The sequence below is a fragment of the Octodon degus genome, unplaced genomic scaffold (assembly GCF_000260255.1).
Source record: "Octodon degus isolate 3935 unplaced genomic scaffold, OctDeg1.0 scaffold00017, whole genome shotgun sequence".
In the NCBI taxonomy this organism is placed as follows: Eukaryota; Metazoa; Chordata; class Mammalia; order Rodentia; family Octodontidae; genus Octodon; species Octodon degus.
The window spans coordinates 24,309,179-24,334,933 of NW_004524593.1; the positions used below are offsets into that span (position 1 = coordinate 24,309,179).

The window sequence follows — 25,755 nt, forward strand, 5'->3', positions numbered from 1 at the left end:
AGGGGGTGGGAGAGGGTCCGGCCCACACTGCACCTGGGCTGGGATTGGTCCCGCCGGCGCAGGGTAGCAGGAAGCTCTCCACACACTCACCGGACCTGGGCTAGGACTGGGTCTGGGGGTTCCCAGAAGTGCAATGTTGTCATTTTGGCACCTGCCTGGTGGCCAGCATGTACAACATACCCCACAGCAATATACCTTGTTTTAAAATATTCTATTAAAAAATAAAATAAAATATTCTATTATTTTAGAACTGGTACTGATAGATTCTGACCCTAGTATGAATTGCTGAAATCATCATGGTGGTCATCTAATATGACCGATGCCCTTAAAACAAAAGCCCATCTTCCCCAAGACCACCTCCACCCTTCTTCTCCAACTCAGCCCAGGGTGCAATTTCCTTTCACCCTTCCTGCCACCTCAGGGAAGACCCCAGTCAGCTCCCTCAGGTATATGTTAATATCCTCTTCAAACTCCACCCCTGACAGCACTGAACTGGGGTCTTGCAGGGCAACCAACTTTTCTTATTGCCCAGGGAAAGAAGCCTCTTTTCAGAGCTGTGTGTTTTCTCATATAGTGAATGCAAGGGATTAACAGTAGAGTGGGAGAGATTAATGACTAGAAAGGATCAATTCTATGTTTGGTAAGTATAGTTACCAATTGCATGCATACTGAAATGAGCTCTCTTCTGAAGAAAGTGTAGGTGCCCTTATAATTTCTTTGCTAGAATATTTAATCTTGTCACACTGTATTTACTTCTTGGGATGTTTTAATGTATAACTACATAATGCCTTCAATCTTACCAATCTTATTTGCTGTCTTAGGACATTCTTAACATGAAAATAATCAGTACAAAGTTTAAAACCTACCTTAATGGTGATTACAATTACAAAAAATATAGAATCTTTTATATTTTCTTTTAATGCAGGATAGACAGTTGCATTGTGGTAACAGCTAATTCTTAAATATATCTTAAAATTGATGTTCTTTTTGTTTGTTTGTTTGGTTGGTTGGTTGGTTGATTTTTGGCTTTTTCAAGATAGAGTCTCACTCTAGTTCAGGCTAGCCTTGAACTCACTATGTAGCGCAGTCTTAGCTCAAACTGGTCATCCCCATGCCTCATCCTCACAAGTGCTAGGATTACAGGTGTACACCATCGTGCCTACCTACAATCTGGGTGAAATGTTATGAATCTGCTACCAGAGGTCTGTAAACATAAAATTTTATGTGTTACATTTTCCTATAGAGAGTAGTAATAGTTTCTATTATTCTCAGAAAGAGAAGTTAGTTAGCTAAAAAATTTAAACCTGCTGTCTTAAAATATAATAACTGATACCTAATCAAGAGAGAGTTTGGAGGACTAACATTTGAGAGTTTGAGCTGGACGGGAAGCACAGTATCAGAATGCTTGCTTAGTGTGTGAGGCTCCAGGTTCAGTCCCCAGCTCCACCCATGTGCACACGTACACACACATTCAATTTGTGAAATATTTAAACTTAATCTTATCTATTTCCTTTTAGAAAGCGATATATGCTGCAACACAGCAATTAGGCTTACAGCATTGGCCACCTCAGAAAGAGAAAATTATACAGTTCCATAATCAACTTCAGGTAAGTGCATTAGCAATTCATTGTCTGGACTTTAATAGGTAAGACCAAGGAGGAAGTGAGAATAACAGCCGTCTTCAGAGCAGAATTTTAATTATTTATTTGCTTTCCTGGATTTTATCCTCACCCTAACTCCCAACAAACTAACCTCCTGCCTTCAGCCCCTTAACATGTTTGTAAAAACCCTACAAATGTAGCGGAGGATACTCTGCATCCTATTACTGTACTTTACTCACATTTTCTGTAATATATGGTTCAAAGAAGTGTCATAGACATCATAATTTAAAGTTATGATGATTTTAATACTCAATTTGACATAATTGCATTTTTAATGTTGTCATTTTGCCACCTGCCTGGTGGCCAGCATGTATAGCATGCTCCACAGCAATATACCTTGTTTTAAAATATTCTATTATTTTAGAACTGGTACTGATAGATTCTGACCCTAGTATGAATTGCTGAAATCATCATGGTGGTCATCTATATGGTTGATACCCTTAAAACAGAGGCCCACCTTCCCCAAGACCACCTCCCCTTTCTCCAACTCTGCCCAGGGTGCAATTTCCTTTCACCCTTCCTGCCACCTCAGGGAAGATCCCAGTCAGCTCCATCAGGTATATCTTAGCATCCTCTTCAAACTCTACCCTTGACAAAGGGCTTGTAATAATACTGTGTAGATATGATATCATGTCTGTATCATGTCCTCTGAATACCTATTATGAAGACAACAATATGCAATGTATTAATTATTGTAACTGCCTTATTAACCTATTTTGAAACTATTCATAGCTATTTTATCTTTTCTCATTAAAATGAATAAAAGAAAAAGTTTGCCATGCATTTAAACCTTTGTACCTCCCACTTGAAAACCTGTATGAACTAAGCCCAAAGCCGGCTTTAGGCTGATGCTTTGGGAGCAACCCCCATCAGCCTGCTGGCGTCATAAAGTTGGTTGCCTTCCAATTCCTCGATGCACAGTGTTTTTCATTCAATTTGGTACTGATAGGTTTTTTCAAGCACCCCACACAGCAGAAAAATAGGCAGAAGAAGGGAAAGGGGTTTTATTTTCTTTGAGGACAAGGAGAGAATTTGGAGAAGATAAGGAATTCCTTGGAGTTGAACAAACAAAGGCTGAGGTTCTTATGGCCTTTTGAAATTTTTGTTGCATTTTTTAATCCCATTTTTAGAAATATTTTCAACTCTATCTTTGTAAAGATACTCACTACAATTTTTTAATAAAATCTATAAATGTTTGCATGGCTCATTTTTATTTTTTGTGAAATTTTTATTTAAGGTATTAGGTAAGTACTGTTTTCCCCGAATGAATAATCAGTTTCCCAAGACTTTTCCTCAGTGATGTGCTGCTTACATAGTATACCAAATGCTTTTATTTAAGAAGGCTGAGGTTTTTATTGATATTGTTGTATATAATGTTCTTTGGGTCTGTTTCTGTCTTCGTGTGTGTGTGGGTGTGGGTGTGGGTGTGTGTGTGCGCACCTGCACACATGCACATGCACATGCACCAGGGATCAAACTCACGACCTTGCATTTGCTAGGCAGGCGCTTGTGCCGCTGAGCTCTCCCTGGCCCTATTTCTGTCTTTGTGTCTATCATAGCTTTATAATATGTCTTTATATCTGGTGGTACCAGCCTCCTTTTTTTGTTAATTTTCCAATTTTTCTTGGTTAGTTTTGGCCCCTTCCCTTTAGAATCAGCCCATTGACTTTTATCAAAAAATCTATTCAGGGGAGGCCAGGGAGAAGGCTCAGTAGAATAAGCACTTCCCTGGTAAGCGCAAGGGCCTGAATTCAATCCCTGGTTCTGAAAAAAAAAATCTGTTCAGGTTTTGATATAGAATTGATCAATAATTATTGGGAAAGTTTTCATCTTAAGATATTACATCTTTTCTTCCACAAATGTATTTGTTTAGCTTTTATACTGTTTGTCAAGTTAACCCATCACAGATTCATAGTGGAGGAAGATACTAGATTCCTGAGGTAGACACAAAGGATAATTTTCTACTAACATTAGTAGTATCCAGAATAATATCATTTGTACCAATTCTGCAAAACTTAATTCCCACAGGACACTATAAGGACCATGCACTCAAGGTAAATTGTATCACAAAAGAACCCTAAGCAGGGAAGCACTTATTCCACTGAGCCATCTCCCTGGCCCTAAAAGAACCCTAAGCGTAAGAACCTCTAATCTTATTAAGTTACTAGCATAAAAAATGTTCAACTTTCATTCCTGAAGTACATATATTTTTAAATTCTGAGTAGAAAAGTTGCCCTCAACTGGGGCAGTAGCTCAGTGGTACAGCATGTACTTAGCATGTACAAAGTTTAATCGTGAAAGAAATAAATAAATCCCAAAAGAAACTGTCTTCCAAAGCTTTTTTTCTATATAAACATCTTTGGAAAAATAGTCCTGAACAGAGTTGTTAGTGCATTTTTTCAGAAGGTTTATGGGAACATCAAGGACACTAAGGAACTGTGGGAGTATTGGAAATCAAAAAGAGCCACCTTACAGCCAAGACTATCCCTGGTTTATCCCTTGTCTTGACTTCTGGTGAATCACCCCCATGATCTTGCTATTCTATTGTCCACTCTAATTAATCTTACTGATAGGGATAAAAACAAAAATGCATTCGTTTTATCTTGCATGGGATTTATCTAAGGCTTCTGTCAGCAGAACACCCAGTATCAGGATAATGACCATGCAGGGTTCTAGGCTCAAACAGCCAAATGCACGCCATAAACATCAGCCTCTGCCTTAAGAAGCCAGATGGATTTCTCCTTAAGGTCCCGTGTTGCCCATTCCTGATGTCTTTGAAACATTAATCCAGAGTCAGCAAGATTTATTTCAATTGCATGACCTAGGAGGGCAAAATGCAATTCCAACCGCCATAACAACACTGACTAGAGTTGAGGCTATCTGAATGACTGCCAAGGTCTAAGTGATATTTCTTAAATACTGGAGATTTAACATTCTTATAATTACCCAAAGATGCAACTGAATTGTTTTTAGGAGGGAAGCAGGTTTTTTGTGGTTTTTTTTTTTTTTTTTTTTTTTTTTTTTTTTTTTTTTTTCGGGGGGGAGGAGTGGGTTACTGGGAATCGAACTCAGGACCTTGCACTTGCCAGACAGGGGCTGTACCACTGAGCTATCTCTCCAGCCCAAGAGGGAAGCAGTTTAAAGTATGGCTTTTTTTATGTAAGAAATGCAATCTTAATAATACACTTGGTTTGCTCAGAAGTTTCACAGTTTTGAAGGTTTCTTAAGAGGAACTCATATCAGGTCAGGTGAGAAGTCTTTATTGACAGTGTACCGAACATGGCGCTCAGGGGCTGGGCATGTGGCTCAGTGGTAGAGTTCTTGCCTCATGTGCACGAGGCCCTGGGTTTGATCCCCAGCACCACACACACACACACACACACACACACACACAATTCTATGCAACATTGTCCTCAGGTCAGTGCTGGAAACTCACCTTAGTTCTTGTTTCTGAGTGACTGCTTGTGAAAGGTCAACTCAAACTGATCTGTGTGCCGTGAGGCCATTTCTCTGTCTCATAGATGACTGAGTACAGGAATAGAGGTGGGAAGGGCATCAGAGACATCTGCAGGTGTTGACTGGTGTTTTTCTTAGTAAAGCCCATTCCTGTTTCTGATAGATTCTCAGTAAGGTTAAGCAAGATAATCATCAGATCCTATCATTTCCAAAATTTAGCTAAGTTAAAAAGGCCTTCTTGGTAATATGGACATTTTTGCTTTAAAGACATCTAGAGGAACAGGTATGAAAGACAAAGCACCTTTAATACCCCTCCCTCCTGGGTGATCTTCCCAGAATTTGAGGAATGTCACAGACTATAATGAATTGCCTCTGAGTAAAGAAGTCAAGGTACTTCTTCTGGTTTTTGCACTCCTTACACTGCCACAAAACTGGTGTGTCCCATTTCAGTAGTTTTAACCACAGCTCCCTGTCAAGCATTCCCGTCTTACAATTAGCCACTCTGTATCCTGAAAGGCTGAGTGCAAGAGATCCAAGGATGGTTGATAAAACTTTCAGAGAATCATTGTGTTCCCAAGTTGCCTTATTTGTGCCGTTGAGGAAGGGCTCAGCTGGCAGCATGCTCAGCCAAGTGGTCATTATCTTCAAACTGAAAATATCTGTGTAATTGAAACATAGTTAAATTTGAACTTTAGTGGGCCTCATATTGGTCAGTCTATTGGCCTGGGGTTGCCATTAATGAAAAGAAAGAAGCACCATGCCTAGGAACGGTTGGAACTAATCTCACATTTTCAAAATGTGTCTGTATAATTTTACTTCTTATACTGACATTTCCCAGAACACAGATGAGAAAGGTGACCTTTTTTGGGCACATGTATATCCAGTCAAACTTTCTTGTATAGTGTATGGTCAAAAAGAGTGAGAGAAAGATAGACTCAAAAATCTTTTTGAGGGGCCAGGGAGATGGCTCAGTGGAATAAGTGCTTCCCTGGGCAAGCCCAAGGGCCTGAGTTCAATCTCTGGTTCCACCAAAAAAAAAAAAAATTATATATATATATATATATATATATATATATATTGAGTTAATTTTTGAGGAGTCCACATCAATGCTCAGTATAAGCAGATGTTTATGGATTGTTGGAAATGTGAAAGGTTCATCAGCCACCTTGATCCTCTGCACATGGCTGAATGACTTTTGGGATAAAATGTACTCCATTGTCAGATGACAAGTGGTCCAGAAATTCATATGTACGATGTAAATTAATTTCAAAAAACAATGCTGTGGCTAGAGGCACTGATTGGCAAGGAACATGACTCTAACCTGAAGAATTTCAACACCAGTGAGGCACCCCAGTATCCTTTAGGCTATTGAGATATAATGTAGCCAACTTTTGAGCAGTCTCTTGAATTCATCCCAAGTTCATTGTGGCTTTTCTCTCTGTAAGAAAACTATATCAATTTTTGGCAAAAGTCTGAAATGCAATAGTGTCTTGTCACTCTCCTTGTTACTGGGACAAAATACCTGACACTGACAACTGAAGAGAAGAGAGGTTTATTTTGGTTGAGAGTTCAGAAAGTTGGCAGCATAGTGGAAGGCCTGGGAGAAGAAATGTGCTCACATCGTGGTAGTCAGGGAGCAGAGAATGAAAGGAAAAGCCAGAAAGGGAGATACACCTTCCAGGTCCTTCCCTCAGTGACCCACCTCCTCAACCAGACCAGACCTCCTGAGTGTGGAATAATAGGTGTATCTCCCTGGCATGGCAGGCCAGACTGCATCTAGTAGTGACCAGCTCTAGTAGTGACATGATTCAGTCACCTTATAAAGCCTGAGCTACAAGTGCATGAACTCTTTAGGGGACATTTTCCATCTAAATCGCAACACAGACTTAATTGGTAGCTTGATTCTGGGTAATCTCATCAAAGTATGGACCCTTACCATGGTGAGTGGGGTTTTGTCAGCAGCCATCATTTATTTCCACACTCCATAGTCCCAAGTATGTGTATTCATTAATCTCCTTCAAAGTTTTCCAGGTGATAAAAAAAAAATACCCCGAGGAAACCAGACAGACACTTTACTCAGGGAATCTTTGTGAATTAAGCATCATTCCAGGAGATTAACCATGGAAAGAGATTTACCACAGAAGGACAACCACCACTCTTTCATGACCCATTAGTGTCAGGCCAGCTGTGTTCTCAGTCAATTTTCATTTTATAAGAAGGAGTTTTTTGACTCTTCTCACCTTGTTAGATGCAGAGTCTATAATTGTTAGGTCAGAGAAGCACAAGAGAGCCCTGGGAAGGTAGAGATTGTAAAGTTAGTGAAAAGCTATTTTAGCTTCATCCATATTTCATTTGAATATATTTATATGATATATACATTACCTCTTTAATGCTATTACAATAGTTTAAGATAGACTTGGCTGTGTCTTAGTCATCTTAGGCTGCTGTAACAAAAATACCAGGCTGGTGGCTTAAAGATGTACATCTCAGAAGGAAAAGAGAACATCGGATACTAAGCTGCTCAATATCAAGAACTGAAAATTATTCTTTGAATTTTGAAATTAATATATTTTTACGGATTTTAATATTAGCCTGCTCAGTAAAAGCAAAAGCCAAATTACAATGGATTAAACTATAATTTGAAGGAAACACGGATGTATTTGTAGATAAACTTTTTGAATGGTTTACAAATAATAAACCTGAAAATTTTGTTTTAGGCTTGTGTTGGTGTGATGTTATTGGGCCCAACAGGTGGTGGAAAGACAACAGTCAGAAGAATTTTGGAAAAGGCATTAATACTATTGCCAACTGTAGATATCATCTCAGTTACAGGCAGTGAATCCACCTCAAAGGTAAGTTTTGTACTCAATAAATGCTTCTCCATTTATTTACATTTTCTGAATTTTTTAAAATTCTTCTAAGTATATAAACATAGTTTTCACCTCTTTCCTTCCAATGTGCCTTAACTTATTGTTTAAAAACCCAGTTAGTTAACTCCAGTATAGTGTTAAACAGAATCCTTGTTTTGTTCCAGATTTTAGGGAGAAAGCTTTCAGTCTTTCATAATTGAATGTGACATTAGCAGTGGATTTTTCCTAAATATTCCTATGTTAAGAAAGTTCTCCTTAAGGATACTATGAGTCCAAGCTGTGTAGTGAGACCCTGTACCAAATACATTTAAAAAGGGGAGGAGCAAATAGCTCAGCAGATTAAAGCATCTGCTTAAGCAGATGCAGCAGTCAAGGTTCAATCCCTGGCGTGTGGTGACAGCCCTATCTGCAGGACATGCTGAGATGGTGATTGAGACTGGGCATGGTGGTGTGCACTTGTAATCCCAGCTCTTGGGAGGCTGAACACAGGCAGATCACTATGTGTCTGATCTACATAGTGAGACCCTGTAGTCCCTATAGACCCTGTACTAAAAAAAATACAAAAAAAAAAAAAAGCTCTACTTATATTTCTCATGTTCTGAGTGTTTTTTTAATCATGAAAGCGTATGGGAATTTGTCACATTATTTTTCTGTGGTTTTTAATATGACCAGTGTAGTTTCTTTCCTAATTCTATTATTGTTTGTATTGTAATTATTTTCTTATATTTTCATCCCTTGCACTCCTGGGATGACTCCCACTTCATAAGGAATATTGATCTCTAGGTTTTTTGCATTCTCACTATTTGGGTCTGGTATCAGGGTAATGTGACCTCACAGAATGTGTCAAGAAGCAGTCTTTTCTTTCTTCAAGAGTTTGGCAGAATTCATCTATTTCTGGGGTTGGATTTTCTTTATTGAAAATTATTTATTACTGATGCAGATTGTTATTTGTGATAGGTCTGTTGAGATCTTCTATTTCTTCTTTGGTAATTTTCATGTTTATAGGAATTTGTCCACTTCTTATATAGTTTCTTGGTATAAAGTTGTTCATAATATTCTCTTTCTGTAAGGTAGAAGTCATGCCCATAGTTTCATGGGAAATATCTTTTATTTGTGTCTTCTCTTTCTGCTCAGTTTTGCTAAAACCTTATTGATTATGTTTTTCTTTCAAACAGCCATGTTTCTTTTCTTTTTTTTTTTTTCCTTTAATGTATTTAGTACAGGGTCCACAGTGTCTCACTACACATATGGGACTCATAGTGATCCTCCTGTTTTCAGCCTCCCAAGCTCTGGGATTACAGGCACACTACCACGCCCAGTCTCAATCGTCATCTCAGTGTGCCCACGGCATGCTGGGGATTGAACACTGGTCCATGCATCTCCCTATGCAGGTGCTTTAATTCCCTGAGCTATCTGGCTGTCCCTGAAACAACCATATTTTGATATTGATTCCATTGTTTTTCTATTTACTATTTTTTGTCAGTTGTCTGTTTCTTTATGATGGGCTTTGGATATAGTGTTCTTCTTTTGCAGTTTCTTAAGTTGTAAAGTTGAGTCACTTATTTGTTATCTTTGTGTGTGTGTGTGTGTGTGTGTGTGTGTGGCCTGCTCAGCCCACCCCTGGGACGGAGCTGGCATGGCATGTGGTGCTGAGGATCACACTACTGTCCCTGCACTTCCCTTAGCTTGCCTAAGCAGATGCTTTAGACCGTTGAGCTATCTCACCAGTCTCTCAGATCTTTTTTTTTTAATGTAGGTGTTCACAGTTACGATTTTTCTTCCTTTGACTTCTCTTACTGCACCTCATAAATTTTGGTATATTGGTATATTTTGGGTTTATTTCATACATCTCAAAGTATTATTTAAATTCTCTTTCAGCAAAGTGGACTGGGTTGTTTAAATATTTACAAATTTTCTAATCCAAATTTTCTTTCAACAAAATGGATTGGGTTGTTTAAACATTTACAAGTTTTCTAATCCTGATGTGTTTGATTTCTAGCTTCACTTCACTATGGTTTAAAAAGGTATATTATTATTTTAATCTTCTAAAATTTATTAAAAGTTGTTTTATGGCCTAACATGTTCTATCCTGGAAAATGTTCCATGTGCAGTGCAGAATATGTATACACCTTCTCTGGTATTGGGCAGGGTGTGTTTTGTATGTCTGTTAGGTCTAGTTGGTTTATACTGTTATTGAAGTCCTCTGTTTCTTTACTGATCTTCTGTCTGTATGTTCTATTCATTCTTGAAAGTAGAATGTTAGATTTCTAAGTACTAATGTAGAGTTATCCATCTCCTCTCTTCAGTTTTGTCAGTGTCGCTTTATATACTCTCAGACTCTGCTATTTGATGCGTATGTGTTCATACACATTGCATCTCCCTGGTGCATTGACTCTTATGAGTAGGACATATCTTTGTTTCTAAACAATTTTGAATTAAAATCTTCTTTATTATCTTTTAGCTTTTTTTTCTTTTTTCATTCTTTCAGTTTTATATATGAAATGCTTTTAATTATCACTTCTTGTTCACATTATTTGGAAACAAATTTGTTTCATTTCAAGCTATTTAAACTGTATGTCTTAATTAAGTCTTTTATATGCATCACATATTACATATTATGGGTTTTTTACCCATTACACTAATATTTTCCTTTTAAATGATACATTTCATCTATTTCTATCAAAAATTATTACTGGGGGCCAGTTAGATAGCTCAGCAGATTAAAGCACTTGCTTAGGCAACACGGGCCAAGGGCTCAATCCCCAGCCTTCTGTTCCAGCCCTGCCCCCGGGGTGCACTGGAGATGGCAAATGAGACTGGGCGTCCCAGTTCTTGGGAGGCTGAAAAACAGGCAGGATCACTATGGATCTGGTCTGTGCAGTGAGACCCTGTAGATCCTGCACTAATTACAGTAAAAATAATTACTGACAGTGATTAGTTTTTTTCTTGTGTGCCATTTTAATCCCACTTCATTTCTTTTTCAGTATACTTTTAGTCATTTTTCTTGGCACTTACTGACTTTCTCATATGTATTTTCCATGTATTTTAATAACTGGTAAAATTTGGCCAGTATGTCTACAGATCTTTTTCTGCCCATTTTCTCTTTTCTTCTAGGGTTCCCATTGTACATAGACTGATATGCTTTGTGATGTTTATAGGTCCCTTAAGCTCTGTTCAATCATTATTCTTTGCTCTCCTCAGCACTGGTAACTTCAGCATCCTTCATTGTCTCATTAAACTTCTACCTGCTCAAGTCTGCCTTGAAACACCTTTACCATTTAGTCTACCATTAAATTTTGTTTACTATTGTAGCCTTATATGTTTTGTTTGTTTCCTTTTTAAAATTTTGATCCCCTTGTTTTGATATTTCTACTTGTTTTTGCAAGTCTTCTCAGAATGGATCATCGGTGGTATAGTTCTTCACTGGGCCTGCTGTGAGTGAAGGGCTAACATGAAGTGGACACCTGTGGTCTCAGCGCTCCGGTGCATGCATCTTGACTGTGGCTTTCACAGCTCATCAGTATAAACAGTTGCTTTTGCTTCTCTTAATTTCCCAAAGATTTTCACCCAGGCTTTCCCTGGGGCCTTGGGGTGTATGTTGTTTCCCTTGCCTGCAGCCCTATGGGTCTGTGGTTCCCTGCAAAAGAGCTTGCCACTTTCCTGAGGTCTGAGCTAGTGGAGCCAGCTTTGTGCTTCAGCAGCAAGTCAGGCTAGAATGTCCTCCTAGGTGAACACCAGCTCTGCTCTGAAGCTTCCAAGGAGTCCCTGCCTTCTCCTCTGTACCCTCAGCCTGGCTCCAGAGTCCACATCCCAACTCAAACATCAGTTCCTGGGTAAGGCACAGTGAGGCTCCTTTTGTCTCTTTGGAAGAACTATTTGTACTTCAATTTTTAAATAATAATGTTTTGCATAGTGTGGCTAATTTTAATGTCAATTTTACTGTTTCTTGTAAATTGTCACCTTTATAGAGAATTTTTCTTAGTTGCGAGGAAATTCTTCCAAAACCTCATAATAATACTAAGAGCAAAAAAAGAAAAGATAATTATTTCATAGCTAATAGCTTTATAAACCCCACTGGAATTACCTCAGGTCCCAGGAAGAAAAGGAAAAGTCGATATCTGTGTTTTAAATCCAAAGTGCATCACTCTTAATGAACTATATGGACGACTGGATCCTAATACTATGGAGTGGACTGATGGATTATTATCAATAGCAATTCGAAATTATGTGTATTTTAACACCACAAGGTACTCAAAGAAAGACACTGACCTTGGACTAAAATCAAGACTGTTAGATTTATCAAAAGTAAGTTTCCTATGGAATAAGTATTTATTTAAATAATCTGGATTATTTGTCTATTTGAAGACTGACATTAAACCATCATTAGATTCCTATTAATATTAGAGCAACTTAAAAGTATTATGAAGTTTTAGAAAGAGAATAAGTTATTTTTAAAAACTGAAAATATGCTATTGAGTTTTACAATGGTCAGTAAGCTGTGAATGAAGTTAAAGATACTTGCTTCAAAAGGAACACAAACTTTATTGAGTCTAAGTGGAAAATGGTCTAGTGATTATGACACCACCGTGTACTACCAATTAACAAGGGAAAAATACTTCAGTAGAAAACTAAATAAAATATTTGATATAGAGTTCATCAAAGAATACATATATATTGCCAATTTTTATAAAGCTGTATTTCTGTTAGTAATAAGTATGATTATTGGTAAAAGCTAAAATGTATTTTTAAAGGATTATACATGAAACAAAGGATGTAAGAAATTATTTTTTTAAATAAGAAGTAATAGTCCATATTTACTAAATTATGAAGTAGAAATTTGAATAAAACTCAGAATGACTATGGCAATACAGTCAGCCCTCTTTATCCAAAGTCTTTTTATCTGCAGAGTCAATATTTGGAAAAAAAATAACTGCCTATAATGAATTATGCACAGACTTATTCTTAAACAATATAGAATAATAGCTATTTTCATAACATTTGAATTGTATTGGATACCACAAGTGATCTAGAGTTAATAAAATTCATACAAGAGTGTTGTAGGTTATATGCCAGTACCTTCTCCCTATGGGTAAGTATTCAGTCCAGAATTTGACAATATGTTTTAGCACCACTTTTGTAAATGAACTGAAAAACAGCTCGAGGTCCCTGAAATTGTTCCCAAAGTCTTGGGCCACTTTAGCCATATTAGCAATGAGTTGGGTATGTGGGCTGAATTGGCAAGTACTCCATATACAAGTCCTCCCAATGTAGCTAGAAGGGGTGTAACTACTAGAACAAGGAGGAGTAACAGGCTCTTGCTTTTGTTGAATAGATGTTCAGTGTCCTGTATAAGAATTTGTTCTAATTGATCTAGGTCAGGGCAATTAAAAGGCAATTACAACATCAGGATGGGGCCTAGCTGAACAGCCCCCCTATTTCCCTCACATTTTTAGGGATTAAGCACTGTACCCCCCCCCAAGATGAAATTTATCTCAAATTAGGGAATTCCCATAGAAAAATACAAGGGTAAGGGGGGGTATAGAAGAGCCAGAGCTTGGTTCATGAGATTGGTTGGAGGTAGATTTTGGGGCATAACCTGAATGAGCCTTCTTTGAGGGACAGTACTAAAAATACTGTCAGATGAATGGATTTTTCCCCTTTTTCAAACCATTTTTAAGAGTCTAGTGAGTGTTTCCTGTCTTCTTTTGTTATGGTAGAAGGAAAAATCTAGCCTTAAATCTATGCCTCATATCCAGTCAGATATGTCAGTGCCTTCTATCACACCTCTGCTAGGGACCCTTGTTAAGATAATTAGAGGGTTTGGAGCCTTCAGGGACACTTGCACTTACTTAAGATATTGTGGGTGATGGATTAGTTGGATATTACCCTAGGTGGGAGGGCATCACCATGTGGGGTCTATAAAACAGAACCAACAATTAGAATACCCTGAGATCAAGGCCCCTGCTATCTGGATGAGTGAGTTTCTATGTCACCCTATTGATTCTAGTGGGTGTGTCTGTCTCATTGAAAATGGACAGAGGATGGGCTCAGATAGGGTGGGTACAAGTTTGACAAATTATCTCATCCCTGAGGCAGAGGACAACTGAATTGGAGCCACAACAACATTATAAGTAAAGCACACAGTTAAAATGGAACCTCTGCATCAATCACAGATAGCTTCCTCTTGTAGAAAACACAAGAATGTAGAAGCAAAAGATATTTGTGTTGGGATAAAGTTAGAAAAAGAGCCCTGAAATAAGAGCTGATGTGTAGGTTACTGAGGTCTTATTTGATGACTATTGAATAAAATTGTACCTCTTGAGATAGAATGTATAGGAAATCTTGAAATTGAGATAAGGATATAGATGTCACCTCTACCCACAGTAAAAAGATTTTAGCATTACTTACCTTTGTTTTATCTTTCACAGGTTTACAGGTTTAGGTGGTCTCAGATATGGCTTTGGAATGATACAGAGGTAGCTCTCAGAAGCAGTTCACAGCTTCATTCTGGAGTGATGAATCTAAGAATTGTGTCTTGTCACCCTAACTGTAGTATAGATAGAAAGGATCACTGTGTAGGGGTCTTCCTATTGAGGGTTGCTTAGGTCTTGTGTGTCTAGGGCCTTGACCAGTATCAAGATTGTGGAGCAGAAAAGAGGCTTGCTAGATGGAGTATACCAGTGTCTGTTTGCCTCAAGGCTGACAGGATTTGTTGGAACTGGGTAAGGACCCGGTTCTTAATGAATCCCAGAACTGCATCTGAGGCACTGACCTGGAAAATGGCTAATAGGATCTTGCCAGTGTCAGGCCCTACTTCTCGGTATGAGTGGAGTCACAGGGCTTGTCTGGCACTGTGTTTCAGCATAAGGATCTGGAAGTGGGTTTCAGGTCTGCAGTCTAGACTTAGTCCATCCCTCCTCCAGGCATGAGGTGTTTCTTTCCATGACACCTGCTTGGAGTTAGAGAAAGAAAACTATTTCATTCCTGCCTTCTCTTTAATCTGTCTTTTTTTTGCTAAGCCAAGGCTCTGTGTTCTCTCAGCTGGGTTCTTTAGTGCTATCAAAGGTACTTTGGCACATGAAAAGCTGTTCAGATTGGTGTCTCTGTGAGGACACAATCACTGGAACATGTTACTCAGCCTGTCTTTTCATGTCTATTGGTAATTTGTATTTGTCTATTGCTAATATTACTAAGGTATTTCTTAAGGTAATGTTTCTGATCAGTAAGAAAAACATCTTATATTTAACACCCTAAAATTCTCTACTGGTCTATGTGAAAATATGGGAAGATGACTATATCTATCTCCATAATCAGAAATAAAATTCCAGATGAATTAGCAATGGAAATGTAAAAATATAATACTTAAGAACATATTTTTAGAGTTTGAATACCCTTGACTTAGGCTGGACACCCAAATATTATAAGAAAAAAAGATGAAAAAACTAGAGTATAAATATGAAAATGTTTTTAGGATAGTTATATGAATAAAGTCAAAGCAAAACACAATCTAGGAGAAATGTTTACAACACTTATAGGTGATGAGTTAATGTAATATATAGAAGGGATTTAAAATAAGTAAGAATCTTGAACAACAAATGGGAAATGAAGCAGGGTCTACCATGAGCATAATAGCCAAGCCCTGCGAGCAGTCCTAGAAGTGGAGCAAGCCAAAGGAAGATAGAGTTCCATATAACTTGTGTATCTCATCTCAGGGAGCCTCCTAGGGAGGTCTTAAGTCCTGTAACTCCCTTAGTTGTCCCTAGGAGAGCCATGCTTACCAGGATGCACACATAGGTGGCCCATTTTATCCTATGGGGTGTGGGTATATTCTTAAGGAAGAAGGCATCTTAAAACTCTGAGTCCGTGTATATGTTGAAATTGGGGATCACAGTCATAGGAGTGCACTGGAGGTGTATGGGGAGGCAAGGAAAGACCAAGGTTCCACATAGAAATAGCTGTGTACCCATTCCATGTTGTTTGTCTGGGGCTGTGTTGCTTGAAGCGAGTTTGATGCAAGGGGAGTCAGTGGAGTTTCCTGGGGAATGTGTGAGGTTGTGGGAAGAGGAGAGTTGTAAAAGGGAGATGTCAGTGGCTAAAGGTTTTTGAGGAAGGGGACACGTATGTGTGTTGTCGGGTATGGCTGCAATGGCCATGAGGTCAGGCTGTAGAATGGACATGCACAACCAACACTTGATGAGATTGGTGGTCTGGATTATGATAGTTCTTGGGGTGAGGAGGGTTGACAAGATGGTGGCTCACACCCATGTAGAAGCTAGTGCCAGAAGTTTCTGAGAAGCTTCTGAGAAGCTAGTGTCTCAGCTAGGGCAAGAAGTTCTTTATTAGTGAAGAAACCATTGGTAAGGAAGCATCAAATGATGGACTTGAGTGCCCTCTGATATTTGAGGCCTATTGGGTATTGGGGAATGCAGGGAAAGACTGTGGGATCTCTGTGGCACACTAGTATAGGAATAGCATGTGTGGTGCAAGTGGGACTGGAAGTGTCTCACAGTATGTGGTCAACAAGGGAAGAGGGAGGGACGAACTATGCATTGAGGTTAGGTTTATAGGACAAGCAGTGTGGGGAGAAAGGTGAGAGAGACATGGAGTTTTGGATGAGATCTCTCCCCATGAGAGGTATGGAGTAGGTTGGGTTTACAAGGAAATTATAAGAGAAGATCAGTGTCTGGAGTCAGCAGGGAATGGGCATGTGTAAAGGCATCATGTAGGTCATCCATCAACACCCACTGTAGGGACTTTAGATCTAATATGGAAAGTTTAGAACCCAGGAAGAACATTATATGTTTTCTCCGTGTCAGCAAGAAAAATCTTTTACGTGAGATGTCCAGAGAGACTCAGGACTCTGACAAAGATAACCTTAATGTGGGCCATGGATCCTAAGCTCTGTTGTTCTTCTTCAGTAGCAAGACCAAGCAGGTCAAGTATTTATGGATCTGGCTGTAGTGAGTTTTTCTGTGCAGGCAGGAAATTGGATGACTTAACTGCTCTCTGGTGGACAGGGTAGGCACATTTCCAGTGAGTCTCGAGCTTGTCGAGAGAACCAGATCCCAGTGGTGGCTGTAGGTTGGGGCAGGTTCATACACAATGCCCTTTGCCACACTTGAAACTGTCCAGGAAGGCCTTGGGTGGCAGCACTGTTGAGGCTTAACATTACCTTGTCAAAGTCCTATTTTGATGGGAGTCCTGAGTGTCACAGCCAAAATTTGGCCCTAGTATATAGTTAATTTTGGTTTCTATTACTGAAGACCTGGAAAGTCAGGTTAAATAAGTTTTCCTGGGAGTTTGAGGGCTGAGATCTGTCTTTTTAGCTTGGTGTGAATGTCAGAAGCAGATCAGGATATAAAATAGAAATCAATAACAGTTGTTTCTTTATGAGAATCTGGGTCTGTATTAGTACTCAGTTATCAGAATTTTATCTAAGTATCAAGCACCTCGAAACATAAAGCATGACCAGAGAACTGTTATTTCTTATCAATCATGGACATTTTGCAGTCAAATTCCTGTAGACTGTTAACAGATAGTTCTAATTTTACAGAGAACATTTAACATCACTATTACATTGCATAACAATCATAACAGATGATGCCCATTTTGTTTAGGCATCTCTAAATGAATTAGCATATACACAGGATATATGTCACGTAAATGTTTGTTAGAAAATTATTATTTGACTGATGACCTCATGTTAGCTTGACATGAACCTCTTATTATAAATATCTGGAGCATAAGAGAAAGTCATAAATATATTTAATGTAGTAACTTTTATGAGAAAATCTTATTTTAATTTTTTGAAAAAATTTTATCTTTTAACCAATGACCAAATTATTGGGGGTGTCTTCCAAGGAGATTATTGGGGGCTCTCTACTGACGAACAAAGTTTGGCCAACACTATACCCACCAATCAAGAGTCCTGTCCAACAATCTCTTGCCATTTTTTTTGCCTAATATTTTTATTTTTTCCATACTTTTATTGAGAAACAAATAGCAATGAGACAGTTTCAAGCCAAACTGGTAGGACAGTTTCAATAATTAACACATTGCATACATTCTTACTAGTGGTTCATTGCTGTACAAGATGCGGACATGATATCCTATTTACAAACACTATTAGAACAAATCCTTGTATTCATTAAGAGAATGTAACTGCATCTATCCTAACCACTTTGAATACAGAGATACAAAATGGATATTCATCTGTATCCCCTTTTTTTTGTTAAGTTCCATTATTTGAATATTATAGGTGTGTAAACTCAGCAAAATCTTCTAAAAGAGTCCAGTAGCCCATAATAGTAATGAGTCTTCCGCTTGACTGGCAATGTCAGAAATTATTGACCTGAGTCCCCCACAGCTCAACATAACACCATGGCTTTACTTCTTATATTTTGTTTTTATACTTTTCTGCTGGATGGTTAAGACCAAGATAAAGCAGGACCTATGCAACAAGAGTTGTAGCTTTTGGGTCTGATAAGGTCAGTGAAATCCCCTCAGGATTTATCCTGAGATCCTGTACCTCAGATTGTAGAACCTTTGTCAGTGTCAGCCATGTGGATGAGTCACGGCCATTGCTTGGCCAATGTGCTCTCTCTGAAAGCCTTAGAGAATGTTTTCTCTCCATGTGACTCTCCTAGGCACACTCTACATCATCAATCACGTTCCTCTTTGGCCCCATAATCTCCTTGATCAGAAAATTTGGGATACTACTGAGTTACATGACGTTACAGTACAAGTTCTCATATGTCCTGAGTCTTAATGACTTTGGAAGGCTAGGGACAAAACGTTGGCTTTCCTTGTGGCCCTCCTTTTTCTCTAATTTTGGTCTGCAAACTTAGGTTGTTAATCCTCCAGAAGACAAGCTTACTGTTATTACCATACAACCTAGGCTGTTGAGCTTAACCTCACTATATTCAGATACCTGTCTGAATATCAAACATCTTAGGCATAACATGGAACAGGTATTTTTTATCAAGTATTGATATGTTGAACTTTAAGTTCCTACAGCATATGATGAGAAAACATTTAAAAATTAGAATATATTTTTAAAAATAGACATAAAGCATTATGTAATTCTCATGTTTACACATAAGTCCAAAAATCTAACCATATACAGCCTTGCAGCAGGACAGTCCCACATTCCTTTCCTGTATCTTGCCTTCAGTCACCACCCCCTTCTTTTTGAACAATCATCTACCCGAGAGACAGCACAGCAGCAACTGGCATGTCATGACAAGCAGCCTGTATTCAGAAGACCAGAATGAATCTCTTGCCATTTTAATGATTTTTGTTTAATTATATATCATGTAAAGCAGCTGGTAACTCAGGAGAAACCATGCTTTCAAGTATTTTAAAGTTCAAATAAAAAGAGGAACAGCTGTCGACTGAACAACATATAAATACATACATGGGACACACATGAATGTCTTTACAAAATCAAAGTGCACTCAAATATATTTCAGGTTAAATTATGTTGACCTTTTAAGTTTGTAAGAGAGACTAGTTAGAACTGTTGTAGGTCAATTAGCAAGAATTTGAAAAACATAAAAACCTCTTATTTATTGTTACCAAGTTTGAGTAGGAGCAAGCAAACTGAGAGGAGTATCAGGATTAGGCACATCACAATAGAGGAGCACTGGGCCAGGCCAGATAGTGCAGTGGATTAAAGCACCTGCTTAAAGGGCCAGCCAGGTAGCTCAACAGACTAAAGTTCCTACTCAGGCAGAGTAGAGCAGCCAGGGTTTGATCGCTGGTTTGCCATGCTGACCTTGCCCCTGGGGCACACTGAGACAGCAATTGAAACTGGGCATGGTGTCATGCACCTGTAATCCTAGCACTTGGGAGACTGAAAACAGGAGACTCACTGTGAATCTGATCTATGTAGTGAGACCCTGTAGACCCTATACCAAATACATAAAAATAAATAAATAAATAAATAAATAAATAAATAAATAAATAAAATAAAGTGGCTGCTTAGGTAGATGCAGGGAATGTGGTTCAATCCCCAGCATGCCATACCAGCTCTGTCCCTGAGGTGTGCTGAAACTGCAATGGAGTTTGGGTGTGGTGGTGTATGCCTATAATCCCAGCACTTGGCAGGCTGGAAACAGGGGGATCACTTATGAATCCAATCTGTATAGTAAGACCCTGTAGATGCTATACTAAAATACATAAAATAGAGGAGCACTGACAACTCACAAGTTCTGGACTTGCAGGCTGGCAAGAAGTGTGTTCTAAGGGAGGGACAGGAAGCTGGGACTCAGAATCTCTTTCTTGTGGCTGACTGTGGTGGGGGAGGCCTGCCCCTTAGCTCAGTTCTTTCAGTGGCTGCTTCAACAAAGCAGTCAGGCTCAGGTTGCTGTGGTTCAATCCCCACAACTCAAGCCAGCCAATCATGCCCTGAAGGCATTCAGAGAAAAAAAAAAAAAAAAAAAAAAAAACCTTCTGACTGTAACAGGATTGCCTGCCTGCTGAAATAGCTGAAGGGCAGGGGGAGTCAGGGGAGAAGGATCTGAGCAGCAAGTTTGGCTAGGAGAGTAGGAGAGATAAGGGCCTGTGTTTTCTGGGCTGTTGTCCTTGAGCACTCCATTGCAGAAGGAGTGAGCACATCCAGCCAGGGAACAATGTGTTATTAGCTGTTCTTGGATTGTACCTTGTCTCAAACTGAGAAACTTGAAGGAAAAGTAGATGCTAGGTATAAATTGGGAGCAGCGAGGAATGTGAGGAATGCAGGATTGGCCAGCAAAGGCAGATGAGAGAAAGGTGGGGGAGAGGGAGCAAAGAGAAAGAGTAAGTTATCTTCTCAGTCCCTGAAAGTTGAGAGTTCAGAAAGTGAAGTAGCATCCGTCATGGGAGGGGCTGCTGCAGCAGCACAGATGGTGGCAGCTCTGGTGGTGACCTATGGCAGCAGCTGTGGCAGGGGCTGTGGCTCCAGAGACTGTGGATCTGTGGGGCAGAGTGTAGGGGCAGGCAGAGCTCAGGATACTTGTGGAGAGAAAAAAAAGTGAGAACATAGGGGACCTCAGACCATTTCCCATTGCGGTGACAAAAGTTATCTAAATCAATGAATGTGTCATAATCAAGAGTTCCCTCAGGAGGGCCAAACAGTCTCACTGCCCAATTTGTATTGTGGCCAGGCTGTTTTGCAGAGAAAAACTAGACATTTGACTTTGAGGTCAGAGAAGCCTAAGGGGCCTCTAACAACAGACTTAAGACAGTCTAGAACATGATAATAGTTCTGAAAGGGAGTCAAAAGGGAGTTACCCATGGTAGCAGAGAGACAGAGTAGACAGACGGAAAATGAAAGGAAGCTGAAGGTGATGATCATGTTGTGGGAATCCTAAAAGGGATGTGGGGCCAAAGCCCTCCGAGCAGGCATCCCTGGCCAGAGAGGAGGCCAAGAGATGGGAAAGAGTGGCTCGGCATGTCAGTATGACTTATGAGAGAAGGGCCATGGGCCAAGGGTCATAGAGCTAGGAGATGAGCCATCCAAATGAGAGATAGTCACCCTCAGGAAAAAGTTAGAATGAAATAGAAAATGAAAGAGCAGAAAAGGACATCAGTATCGGAAAAGTTCTAGAAGGAGCCCTGAAGGCATTCAGAAGCTATCCAGTCCAGATATGCATTGAAGAAGTTGTAGAGGAGAGGATTGAAGGCTAGCCAAAATGAGAGTTTGGGAGAAGCTGAAGAGAAGACAGAAGACAGACTCTGGGAGAGGGGTCAGAAAAGAAAGTGTCATGAAGAGAGAGAAACTTAGTTTGGATGAGATGTCTGGATGTAGGAGTCAGCAATGGGTGATATCCAAAGCCCTCAGTCCACTAAGAAGAGCTGGCGGCGGACTGGGGCAAGGCCCTGGTCAGGAGGGACCAACAGAGGCCTTGGCATCCCTCCCAGGTTTCTGGCACCAAATGTTAGGTATGAACCCATGCAATCGACCAGACCAGGCATTCTGACTCAAGAAGAAGATTTATTGAACATAGGAACAAGTGGGCTAACTTCTAGCAGACCAAGACAGCAGTGAACAAGACAAAACTCAGGACTTTTAAGGGGTTTTGTGAGGAAGGTGTTTGAAGGCTAGACAGCTGAGGGAGAATTAATCTTGGCAGGGCTACCTGGTCTGTGGGCGACTTTCAGTGTTAACAAAGGAGACTTTCTGTGGCTTTCTGCGCCATCAAAGTTAGGCAGACCTACTCTGCAGGGTTTTGGATTTTTTTTTTTTTGGCTCCAGCCCACGGCCAGAAGTGAAACTTGGAGTGAGGGTGAGGGTCGTAACTAGGTTGAAGGTCCTAACTTAACAGAAATTAGGAAAATCTGTGCAAAAAAATTAATGAGCTGATAGAATAAATACAAACTATTAACAGACATATGAAAAGATGCCCAGGCTCACTACTAAAGAAATAAAAATTATAACAATGAGAATCATATTTTTCCACGCCAGATCTTCAAAACCTGAAAATTTAGGTAGTGAACACATTTAGTATTATCAAGGATGACAAAACATTCATTCTTACACCTTGTTGGTAGGATTGTCTTGCCACAAACTTTTGGGAAGAAACCTAATAAAATGTACTTTAATTAAGATAACATATATATGATCTTGATCCACAATCCCACATTAAAAAAAAAAATGTCCACCCAGAGCGGGAAAAAAAAACTAAGGTATAATAGATTATGTTCAAGAAGGGTAACTTCAGACTTTTGTAATGGGAATGGTAGTGGAAATACCAAGCACTCACTGACTTCTAACAAGGCCAGTGACCAGCAGCAGAGATCCAGCCTCTACTCAGAGCCTGCAGAGACCTCAGCACATCCCTAGTGCATGGTATTCTCCTGACCCCTCTTGCTGGTAAGAAAGCCAGTACCAGCCAGCTGCTGACATGCCAGCCAACTCTGTTGAGAAGATGAATGACTATGTCCCTCCCCAGATAACTGAGAGTTAACCATATGCATTGTAGGGAGCTGCAAACTTCTGACAATTACCAGCTGTGTTTATAATTCACTACTATTATAGACTATTAGGCCATATAGGGTTATATTGTTGAATTCAAACACCTATAATGTTTAGACTGACACCTAAAGTATAAAAAGATCCTTTAAAGACTTCTCCAAATACAGCTTCTCTAACTGCAGTGGAACACCCTTCTCTGACAAAACAACACAAAAAAGGGGGATATGTTTGGAGCCACAGATCAAATGTGTGTAGGTGGGAGTGGGCCTCAGTACCTAAAGCTACCTCACTCCTGAGATAAACATCCTATTTGGTTAAGATCAGCTATTAGTCCATAGGCAACCGTGTAGCATGTGTTACAAACTTTTTACAAAAGTATAAATAGAAGTAAGTTTTGTTATAGAGCACATTAGTCTTGCCCATCAGGCAGACCAGCAACCACCTAGCCCAGCTTTTGTCTTCTCATCCATCTATTCTCATTCCTGCCACCGTTTCTTCCCAAGTATAACCAATCACAGCAAGACCAGCAGATCCCTACAATGCATTAATAAGAATTTCTCTAAGGTGTGTGTGTGAGAACTTTATTAGAATTACTTGGGATGCATATTAAATAGAAATTCCTGGGCTTCCTTCCAAATTTTTTCAGGTAGAATCTTCCAGGATAGGGTCTTAGAATGTGCAGTTTAATGAACTCCAGGAATTTTTATGTACCTTAAAATTTGAGAATTGATAACAGAGAAAGTATGAAAGATATGTACCAAAATGTCATTGGTTATTGTCTGTAGCTGGTAGAAATTCCAAGAATTTTTTCTGTCTTCCTTATGCTATGTTGTATTGTTTAAATATTATACAAGCATGTACCATCTTTACAGGAGGAAAAAACTAATGTGAAATAATTTTCAAAAAAGAAATATGTTGTAAGTAATTATAAGTGAATTATGTTATACTAGTTTTGCACTGGCTTTTTCAGCCACAGACCTTTGCTATTCATATTTGTATCTCTCAAGAAAGTGTATTAAATATCATTCATTGTGATTAAAAGATACTAAAAAATAAGTATTTGAATTTTATTGATTACATATTTTAGGCTTTCCAGCTTAATGCTTCTGATACAGCAGATATTGAAGAAAGTATTTTTATGAAGGAGAGAGAGAAAGATGTTAAAATTCCAAGAAATCATAGTGAGTATTATTATTAAATTCCAAAAAGTGGATTGATTAATTAATATAGAAGACAAACTGAACCAAATGCGATATATTAGTGGTAGTTGGTTTGCACCATTCCTTTTCTCATGTACTTATTTAAAATTCGTATACATTATATAGCATAGTATAAACTATGTTGTTATGATATATAAGTTCTAGTGTTTAAATAGCTTTATACTTTATTAGTGTTTAAATAGCTTTATAGTTTGTCCATTAGTCTCTCATTAGAACCATTAGGTAGAAATAAACAATGAAGGGCCAGCCAAATAGCTCAGTGGATTAAATCACCTGCAAGCAGGAGCAGGGTCCAAGGATTCAAGCCCTGGAGCCTGCCATGCTGGCCCTGCTCCTGGGGCACACTGAAATGGCAGTTGAGACTGGGCGTGGTGGTGCACACCAGTAATCCCAGCTTTTGGGAAGCTGTAAACAGGTGGATCACTATGAGTCCGATCTAGTAGTGAGACCCTGAACACCCTATAGATCCTTCCCTAAAATACAAAAAAAAATTTTTTTTTGAAAGAAAGAAAGATTTAGTAAGCAGCAGTGGCAACCTGTTGCTTATAGCGACACTCCATATCATCTGTACATTACCAGGCCAAATTCTATAGCTCAGGTAGACTTGTCTGAAATGAAATGCATACTGATAGATTACAGACACTTTGTTATGTGCCAGGGATAGAATGTGTGTATGACAAGTTCTCTGCTCCAAAACAACTGCTGTTTCCCCTGATCGGGGTTGAGCCTCCTGTGTCATCCACTGGTGCTACATTAGGATGCAGACTTTAGCAGATATGGCTGCTGCTGCTTCCCTGTCCCTGGATTTTTGTATGCTATTTGGGGGAGAGTACAATGATTAGACATATAAGTTTTCTTTACAAAGTTTTAGGACAATTCCTAGTACAGCCCGAGCTCATCTTAGCAGTGGCAGCTATGTGAATTCTCTCTTTTTTTGGATTCTTCTGGAATATCTTAGTGTCTTTTTAGGTGGCTAAGCTATTTTCTGTGTGAATACCAGCCTATTTGTATCTCCCTTATCCTAACCAGTAGATTTTCTAAAATGATAGGTCACAATGTAAGTGTAGAATGTGTATTATTATCTAAATATTTGCATTCCCCCAACTCTGACCCTGGCCCCAAATTCGTATGTTGAAATTTTAATCCTCAAGTTAATGGTATTAGGAAGTAAGGCTTTGGGGAAGTGATTAGATCATGAGGGCTTTGTCCTTATGAATAAGATTGGTGTTCTTATAATAAAAGCAGTACAACCGAGGCCCATCAGCCCTTCCACCACATGAGCACTTTTCTGTGCCCCAGGGTGGATCTCACCAGATCCTGAACTTGCCAGTGCCTTGGTCCAAACATGTGCGAGATGAAGTTCTATCGTTTCAAGGAAACCTCAGTGTAAGGTATTTTGTCATAGTAGTAAACAGAATGAAACCATGTGGAAGGAAGGGTAAATGGGTTCCAAATGTGGTAGACTCTAAGCTTTGTTGCTTCTTCTTCAAACATCAACTATTTCCTTTTGCTATTTTAGCATATCTAAAAATTATTCATAACTCAAGGGAAAACTCACAAATGATACTATTATGAAAAAGATAAAGTTATAA

At 39.1% G+C, this 25,755-nt stretch overlaps 1 protein-coding gene across 1 annotated transcript in view; it reads left to right on the forward strand.

Moving 5' to 3' along the window:
• Dnah14 (dynein axonemal heavy chain 14) overlaps positions 1 to 25,755 on the forward strand; it is a 394,744-nt gene that overhangs the window by 208,993 nt on the left and 159,996 nt on the right. The window contains 4 exon segments of the mRNA XM_012513730.1: positions 1,518 to 1,607; positions 7,835 to 7,969; positions 12,077 to 12,292; positions 24,031 to 24,124. Coding sequence (XP_012369184.1) covers positions 1,518 to 1,607; positions 7,835 to 7,969; positions 12,077 to 12,292; positions 24,031 to 24,124 — 535 coding nt within the window.